The sequence below is a fragment of the Propithecus coquereli genome, unplaced genomic scaffold (assembly GCF_000956105.1).
Source record: "Propithecus coquereli isolate 6110/MARCELLA unplaced genomic scaffold, Pcoq_1.0 Scaffold215, whole genome shotgun sequence".
Taxonomy (NCBI): domain Eukaryota; kingdom Metazoa; phylum Chordata; class Mammalia; order Primates; family Indriidae; genus Propithecus; species Propithecus coquereli.
In genome coordinates, this window is record NW_012146634.1 from 636,835 (window position 1) to 646,402 (window position 9,568).

The 9,568-nt window shown below is 35.6% G+C and overlaps 1 protein-coding gene across 1 annotated transcript in view; it reads left to right on the forward strand.

Annotated features, from left to right (window-relative positions):
* The window catches only part of CAPZA1 (capping protein (actin filament) muscle Z-line, alpha 1), a 43,973-nt gene that overhangs the window by 20,970 nt on the left and 13,435 nt on the right, over positions 1-9,568 (forward strand). Inside the window, exons 2-5 of the mRNA XM_012644621.1 lie at positions 1,888-1,951; positions 4,398-4,449; positions 7,977-8,040; positions 8,822-9,028. Of these exons, the coding sequence (XP_012500075.1) occupies positions 1,888-1,951; positions 4,398-4,449; positions 7,977-8,040; positions 8,822-9,028 (387 nt within the window). The remainder of the gene's footprint in view (positions 1-1,887; positions 1,952-4,397; positions 4,450-7,976; positions 8,041-8,821; positions 9,029-9,568) is intronic.

The following is a 9,568-nucleotide window of genomic DNA, read 5'->3' on the forward strand; positions in this document are numbered from 1 at the left end:
AAAATTTGGTTTGCTGACTGGGAATTGAACCTGGGCTGTGGTGAATAGAGCGCCAACTCCTGATCACTAGACCACCAGGGAAGTATTTTTTTTTAAACCTTATTTTGCAAAACAGAAAAGAAATTAGTGTGAAGAGTAGCATTGCAGATCTTTTTAGCGTCTGCATTTGGTTTGTTATGAAGTTGTCTTAGTTTATATATATTGTTTCTTCTACCTGGAATGCCCTTCCTGGTTTTACCTACTCATCCTCAAAACCAGCTCAATATCACTGCCCTTGAAGGCCATCCCCCTTTTCTGTGTACATATATAGAGTTGCTTGTACCTTCTTTTGTGCCCCACTCTGCATTTAATACCTGCTTGCTACATAACTATCTAGGTGTCAGGTCCTTGAGGTCAGTGACAATGTCTTATTCAGTCTTCAGTCATTATTTACTGATACTTCTCTTCCTAGTTTGCTGAATGAGTGAACTATTACTTTTTTATATGCAGTATCACTTCATTTTTTATCCAAACTACTATTCTTTTAGTTGTACCAATTCCATCAGATTTTGTAACTTTTGAAAATTTAAGGGAAACTTTGGGAATATTAGAATCTTGAATTTTCAGTTTGATAACTTTTACTATTTATACATTCAAACATTGTTATATGAATAGTATATAAAATGTGGCTGTGGCTTTATTCCTTTCAGGAAAGGTGCTTTTTTCTTAGTGTAGGAATATGTATATATTTATTTTGGAGTACACACACCTTACTGAGGGGAGTTTCCCAATTATGTAAGGATTATGGGCAACCATAGCTTACTCGGCAGATTTGCCACAAATCAAAAAAGTTTATTTTTTAAAATAGGTTTACGAATTTCTTAAATAAGTGATTGATACCAACAGTTGATAAGTACAGAAATATGTTTAAGTATATGTGTCAAGGAAAATATACATAGTTGGAAATCCATATTGTAACTGTTAGTCTTGTATAGTATAATTTTCATGAGTTGAGTAGCATTTCTTTCTGATTAGAATCTCTCTTTTTATTTTTGCTCAGTTAATGGAGCCTTATGGAGTTATTTCCTCTAAATCTCTATCAGTTTACATCCCAAAAAAATAATGCTCTATCTGTAATTACCATGTGGCAGGGTTCTCAAACTTTTTTTTTTTTTTTTTTTTGAGACAGGGTCTCACTCTGTCACCCAGGCTAGAGTGCAGTGGCACAATCATAGCTCAATATAACCTTGAATTCCTGGGCTCAAGGGATCCTCTGGCCTCAGCCTCCCAAGTACCTAGGACTACAGGTACATGCCACAACACCCAGCTAATTTTTAAATTTTTTTGTAGTGATGGGGTGCTGTGTTGCCCAGGCTGGTCTTTAACTGCTAGGCTCAAGTGATCCACCCACGTTAGCCTCCCAAAGTGGTAGGATTACAGGTGTGAGCCACTGTACCCAGCCTGCCTTTTTTTTTAAATTAGTGACATCCATGGTTTTGCTCTTTTGATTTGTAAGTTACATTAATTTATTAATATTGAAACATTGGGATAAACACTACTTGATATTGGTATACTGCCTAACTTGCTAATATTGTGTTTCACTTAAATGTTCATAATCACAATAATTGCTTTCTCTTTTTGTGAATGTTGTACATTTTGACCAAAAACTGATTATTCAGCTTTTTAAAGAAAAATTCAAAATGATCAAAACATCTTGTATATTCCAAAATCAGAATACACCTATATTGATAGTAATAAGAAAAGATGAAGGCTCCTTATACAGTAAAGGTTTAAACAGAACTTTTTTTCCTCAAGGGATATGATGAAAATTTTGTAATTTGTTAATTCCTTCTCCTTTTATGTATGACTTTTCAGAATTCTCTTACTGTCAATTTTATTTCTTTTTAGGTACGCATAGCTGCTAAATTCATCACTCATGCACCCCCAGGGGAATTTAATGAAGTATTCAATGGTGAGTAAAGATAAGTATTTAGTTATTTTAATCCCTTCTTAATTACTGCCATTTATTGAGTGTTTGCTGTCTCTTTTAATTCTTATGACATGTTACAGCTATAGCTAAAGAAATCAAGATTCAAGGAGATTAAAAGAACTTGTCCAAGGTCACCCATCTACTAAGTGTCAGGATAAAGATTTAAACCCAGGTCTGAGTCAAAAGCAAGCTCTTAATCCATAAATTAAGATGCCTATCTTATTATGAGAAAAGATTTAAGGTAGTTTAATATCAATAAATGTAGAAACAATATTATTTTCATAGTTTTATTTTTATCATTATAAATCATAGCTTAAATTTCTTCAGTGCTTTCACTCAGGAAGTGCAATAGGACACTTTCTAGGACCAGTGGTGCTGAACTGACTGTATCTGGGAAGCTTATTAAATATAGAGATTCAGCTTTATCATTTCCTCAAGATTCTCATTCATTAAATCTGTGGCAGAATTAGGCAGTCTGCATTTTTTTCAAGTTCTTCAGTTTATCAAGGTGATTCTGAATCACAGCCAGTTTGGGAACCACTATTCTAATTCATTTACAACCTTCCATACTATTTGCTGTGTTAGCACAACTTATAAGATAAAAAATATACTGGGAGGCCGAGGTGGGTGGATCGCTCAAGATCAGGAGTTCGAGACCAGCCTGAGCAGGAGTGAGACCCCGTCTCTACTAAAAAATAGAAAGAAATGATCTGGACAACTAAAAAAATATATATATAAAAATTAGCCGGGCATGGTGGCGGGAGGCTGAGGCAGAAGGATCGCTTGAGCCCAGGAGTTTGAGGTTGCTGTGAGCTAGGCTGATGCCACGGCACTCTAGCCCGGGCAACAGAGCAAGACTCTGTCTCAAAAAAAAAAAAAAAAATAGATGGGGCATCCTGAACTTCATGATGAAATCAATCATCATAGTCCTCTTTTTAGTTATTAAATTAATTCATCTTAAAGATCCCTTAAGTAAAATCATGATTTTTGTTGCATCTTGCTTCAGTTTAGCCAAGATATATTTTGAAATTCTGGTTTTATATTAGAAGGTTAACTACTTGAGAGGAACTGTGTGATATTTCTCTGTACCTGGCCCAAAGTCCTACAGGTGGAACCATTAGTAATATTCATTAATAAAATTAATGATGCAGAGAAAAAGTAACTAGGAGAAACATGTAAACATAAACATTTACTTCAAGAAGGAATTTTTTTTTTTTTTGAGACAGGATCTTGCTCTGTTTCCTGGGCTAGACTATAGAGCAGTGGCATCATCATAGCTCGCAGCAACCTCAAACTCCAGGACTCAAGCACTCCTCCTGCCTCAGCTTCTCAAGTAGCTAGGACTACAGACACATGCCGCCATGCTGGCTAATTTTTTTTATATTTTGTAGAGACAGGATCCCACTATATTGCTCAGACTGCTTTCAAACTCCTGGGCTTAAGCAATCCTCCCACCTCGGCCTCCCGAAGTACTAGGATTACAGGTGTGACCACTGCACCTGGCCAAGATATTCTTTATAAAATTGTTTGTGGATTTTGAACACTAACAGCAAGGGAAACAAATGCAGCCTTTCTCTGGTCTTTCTTCCACATTGACCAAATGCAAATTTTCAATAATTGAATTTTTAGAAAATTCTTCTTAAACTTTATAGCTCAGATAAATTCTTGACTTAACAAAATTAATGTCCCTTGTAGTTAGAAGTCCCTTGTTTTGTTTCTAACAACTGAATATACTTTACAGGAGTATCATGAATACCTGGTAGCAAAGCATTGGGTTAGGAATTAGCAAGATACTAGTGGCACGAGGGCTGGGTTTTTTTGGCACACACTGGCCTCTGCGAGGCCCTTCTTTCAGAAGCTCTGAGAGCCTCAAAGCTTATTATAATGGCCTGTGGCTTATAATTAGCCTTCCCTCTTGGAGTTAATGCTTGGTAGTTTCTTAGTAACAAAGGTTGTTTTCTTCCAAAAGAAAAGTGACTAGACTCTTTGACACACACAGCTTTTTAAAAATGTTGTAGACCCTCACATTAGATTCTCCAAAGAAAAATGTGTTCAAGAATTTCATTGCCACCGACTGAATTGTGCCAGATTTCTTGATCTGATGTTGTAGAAGAGCCTGCAATTCTTAATCTAAGCTCATTTTGAAGGATTCATTTAGATACAAAATTAACAGTCCTAACTATAGCCTTCAATCAACTATTTGTTTTGAAATTCCCTGAGAATTTATTGTTGAATTATTATAGTATACATTAATGGCAAATCTATGAATATTAGCATCTGTTCATTTGCATTTTTAGAATTTCTACACATACAGTATACCCAAAGACTAATCTTGCGAAGCCTGAATTTTAAAAATCTAATCTAGAAATCTGCTAAAATTTCTCAAATTTGTCTTCTACTGAACATTTTAATGTTCTTTCCTCCTCAGATGTTCGGCTACTACTTAATAATGACAATCTCCTCAGGGAAGGGGCAGCACAGTAAGTATCTTTCTAAATCCACTTATGATATTATTCTAACATGGATAAACTGTGATGACAGTAAACAAGTATCCTGAAAGCTAAGTTTAAAATACGTCAGAATAGAGCACTTGACATTAGCAGTTTTAGTTGTTTTTTTCTTGGAGAAAACATGTTCCCCCAAAATGTTGTTTACTTCCTCAAAGCTTATTATAGTATATGAAATTATTTGCTTTCGTTTTTGCCCAGATTTGCCCCATTAAAACAGTTTAACATTAGGTTTTCTTTTATAGTTCTTCTAGTTCATGTTGAAATTTTTTTAACTGCTAGTTATAGAAACATTAAGCTGCTATTGAGGAATGATATTGTTTCTCAAATTGCCAAAGGATAGCAGATATTCATAAAGTGCCTTAATAGTGAGAATTAACCAACCATAGGATAAAGGCATGATTAATCCACCTAGTCATTCACTCCTTATCACTGTCAAGCTAATTAATCTTTCTAAAATAACATTTTCATTTTGTCTTTGCCTCAAAAACATTTTAGTGGTGCTTTATTTTTTATCTTCTACAATCAAATCTAAACTCTGTCTACTTTCAAGGCTCCTTGATATCTATCTGGCTTTATCACTACTCTCCTCTACAACACAAAGTTCTGTTTCAGTTACTGTCTATGCAGCTGGCCCAGAGTTCCTATGTGAAGAGGAAACCAGAATTGGATAATGGCTGGTGTGGGATTGGGGATGGGGGGGTGGGAACACGTCCATCCTGCTTTTTTGGAAGCCATTTTGGGACTAAATTCTGTGAAACCTGGAATTTGCACTGTCACTATAATTGTTATCTTGAATGATACCCAAATTATAATACATTAATTTAGGAAAGCTAGACACACATTAAAGATACACTCTAATGCTGATTTCTCTTAGATTCATAGACTTTGTCATAGAAAAGGACATTCATGATTTGCTAGTTCAATCCCTCTCTACCCTTTCTTTTTCATTGAAAGACTCTCATCTACGTCTGTGAGCAGATGGTTATCCAATTTGAAAGCTTCTAGTAATAAGGAATTCACTATCTCACAAGTTCTTCAATTTGTCTGCCATGTTGATCCTAGTTTTATCCTTGAAAGGTACCCAAAATAAATCTGCTGTGTACTTCACTTGATGAGGTACTGCTGAAGGGGGTAGGGGTTAAATGTCACTCAAGCATGATTGTAATCTAAGCCTATTGTCCCATTTCCAGTTAGGACTAAATAGAAGTTGGTATGTAGTTTATATGCTTTAGTTGCTTTAATTGTACTGACACTAAAGCTTTGTATTTATAAATATTCTGGTTCTTATAAACTCTAGGTTCTTGGAGAACCCTCTTGTTAAAGGAGAATTTTCCTGGGCCCAAATACTTGATTTTTCATAGGGATGAAGAGTTCAGTTTTGTATCTGTATTGAAGTGCTTCAGTCCCTTGGCCATAGTCCTCATAGTAAGCGCTCAGTAAATGTTATTTCAGGAATCAACATCGTTATTGCCTTCTGTCTATATAAAATTAAGGAAGCCTGAAAGACCTAGGATTTACGCTCTTTCCTGGATCTCCATCTATGTTTCTGACTACCGTAACCATTCCCTGATGATTCCAGCACTTCTGGAGTAAATAGGGTGTGATAAGTCACATTAAAGAGTGAATTTTATTCTGAGAGACATAGAAAGTTAGTGTTTTGAGCAGAGAATGACATGATGAGACATATTTTAGAATAATCACTGGCTCCTGTGTAGGGGAGGCAAAGGCTATTAAGTTAAGGGATAGATGGTAGAGGTTTAGACTAGAGTGGTAGCAGGTGGGGGTAGTGGGGAGGAGTCAGATTCTGAATAGGCTTCTAAGTAGAGCCTACAAGATTTACTGATGGTTTAGATGTGGAGTGTAAGAGACAGAAAAGCCAAGAATGTCCTCAGGTGTTTAGCTTGAGTAGCTGTTTACTTAAGGTGGAATGAAATGTAAGCACATTTTGGTGTTGGTGTTTGTAAACCACAGTCTCGGGACATACGCTGGAATGAAATATTATTTAATTCCTACTCCTTAAGCTTTTTAAAAAAATTAATTTACTTTCCATGAACAATTAATTTATATTCCTTTCTGAAGAGCTAGTGTATCCGGGGACTCATTCTGTTATGTGGGGATGTGGTATTTTAAGGAAATGATTCATTTAAAAACACAATAAAACTTTTAACAAAATGTGAAGATTGAAAATTAGCCTTAAATATTTGAAGAAGTTTGAGTATTAGTTATTTTGCTTTCTCTTGAAAAGCCTAGGAAAATTTTAACGTTCTGCTGAAAACTAGTGGTCTAGCAGGTATTTCAGCAGGTTAAAACTGGGAATTCTGTGAGAAGACTGATACTTCTCAGTAATGTAAGTGTATTATGCTCTCTCAGTGCAGCTTATTTACATCTTTCACCTTTTACTTTAGCTTACTTTGTAAAATGTATTAGAGAGCCATTGAAAATACAGAATTTTCTGTGGGGCATGGTGGTTCATGCCTGTAATTGCAGCACTTTGGGAGGCTGAGGGGGGAGGATCGCTTGAGGCCAGGAGTTGGAGACCAGCCTAGGCAACATAGCGAGACCCTGTCTCTACAAAAAAAATTTAAAAATTAGCTGGGTGTGGTGGTGTGCTTCTATAGTCCCAGCTCCTTGGGAGGCTGAGGCAGGAAGATCGCTTGAGCCCAGGAGTTCAAGACTGCAGTGCGCTATGATCACACCACTGCATTCCAGCTTGGGCAACAGAGGGAGACCCTGTCTCTTAAAAAAAAAAAAAATACAGATTTAATAAATCAAGCACTGGACAAATAAAGAAATAATAATGTGAGGCATGTACTTTACACATACCCCTTTTTTAAATGACCTGTGCTCTGTGCCTTAGGCTCTACTCTGAGACTTGACTTACGCTCAACTTTCACTTCCCATGTCAAATTGCCTCTGTCATTTAATGATGGTTTTTCCTACCCTGTCCTGCCTCAGAGAGCTGAGAATTAAAAAGTCATTTCCAAAATAATATATGCATTGAAGATTCTTTGAATTACTGAAAATTTGTGCCTAAATGATTAAAGCTGTTGGCAATTCACATTAATCAGATTGCTTTAAAACTTTAGAATTAGCCCGGCGTGGTAGTGTGTGCCTGTAGTCCCAGCTACTCAGGAGGCTCAGACAGGAGGATTGCTTGAGGCCTGGCTAGCATGGCCAACATAGAGAGACCCCCACCTCTAAAACAACAACAACAACAAAAACAAAAAAGAACTTTGGAATTGTCTAAGGTTTTTTGGAGCTTAGGAGTCAACAGGAAAAGGTAATTTCAGAGTTTGAGGAGCTTCTGAGATATCTGCAGAGTGGTCCCTTCAGAAGCTGAAAGGTATTATGTTAACACTGGATGTCTGGGGAGAAAGGGAAAAAGCACCATGTAGTATTCCCTTTCACTGTGCTGTGAACTACCTTTTGTGTTTATTTATACATAATTATTTTCTTTCTTCCCCCTTTTTTTTTTTTTTTAACTTTTTAAAAAACAGTGCATTTGCCCAGTATAACATGGATCAGTTCACTCCTGTGAAGATAGAAGGATATGAAGATCAGGTAATAACTGCCTGTTAGGCTATGCCTGGCAGATCGTAGAGATCTTAGAAACCAAAGCAGATGTCTGAACCAGGTGCTCAATAAATTCATGTCTTAGTTTTCATAGTTTTTGTAAATATCCTACATGTTAGGGAATTCTTCCACTCTATGATAACACTAGTAGTTTCTTTGATAAGAAAGGAGAATGGTCTCCAACAAGAACAGTGAAAATAGAAGGATTTGAGTTTTTACAGGTTTTTCAGCTGTCTCTAATTCTCCTTGATAAGAATAACAGCAGACATCATATTTAATGGAAAAACAGGCATTCCTACTGAAATTTAGACTACTTTAAATTTATACTGCTTATTACTTATTTGATGGTTGGGAGATGGGGTGATAAAAATTCCACTTTATGTATTTTTTCATTTTTGAACCATGTGAATGTATTACCTATTTTAAATGCTAAGTATAATGACTCTGGAAAAATAGGTGAAAAAAAAGAATATAAAAGTTGCAACTATGTTGCAACATAGATCTTATATATTAGAAAGTAACCAAGAAATGATGCGTATTATTAGGATGGGGGAAGTTTTGCAGTTTAAAGTTGACTTACCCATAAATATAATATTCTTTATAGTAATAAAAATGGGATTAGGTTGAAAATCAATATGAAAGAGAAATCTGACTAAATGAAAAGTTAACTGTCTTCCTCAGAATTTTTATTTATGTGTTTATTTTGGAAAATGTGATAAGAACTGTCTTTTTTACAGAGTTACTAATGTTTGTAATTATTCTTTGGAAGGTCTTAATTACAGAGCACGGTGACCTGGGTAATAGCAGATTTTTAGATCCAAGAAACAAACTTTCCTTTAAGTTTGATCACTTACGGAAAGAAGCAAGTGACCCCCAGCCAGAGGAAGTAGATGGAGGTCTGAAGTCTTGGAGAGAATCCTGTGATAGTGCTTTAAGAGCCTATGTGAAAGATCATTATTCCAACGGCTTCTGTACTGTTAAGTGTTTACTTTCTTCATAATTAGAGGGTTTTATTTCTTATATTTTACCTTATCTTTTGGGGGCTTTGACCTGCCAAATATGACTTTTTTCTTCTTTGTTGTGATCTCTGCGTTTTATTTCCTAAATCATTTTTGAAAGGGGTATAAATAAGTGGAAAAATTTATATGAGAAATTCGTTTTTAAAATCCCAGTGCATAAAACATTTAAATCTCAGTGTATTCTATTTCACATTTGTTCTATATACTCATGAGAAATTGCCTCTTATAACCGTCAAAAAAGTTTTTAAAGGTCCTAAGCTTCAACGCGGGAAAAAAGGATAAATGAAGATTGTCAGGAGAGCTATTGCTCACATTTATGACTTTTCGATGTAGGCATTTTTACAGAAAGCTACTTCTGCACAGTTTAGGTGTTTTCATTGGATAGTCAAAATTATTTGAACTAAACAATTTTTTAAAAATCAAGAGTAGTTTGATTATCTTTTACTACCTCTTGACTCTAAAAATGATGAACTTGGCTCTACTTGATTTCTCCTTAT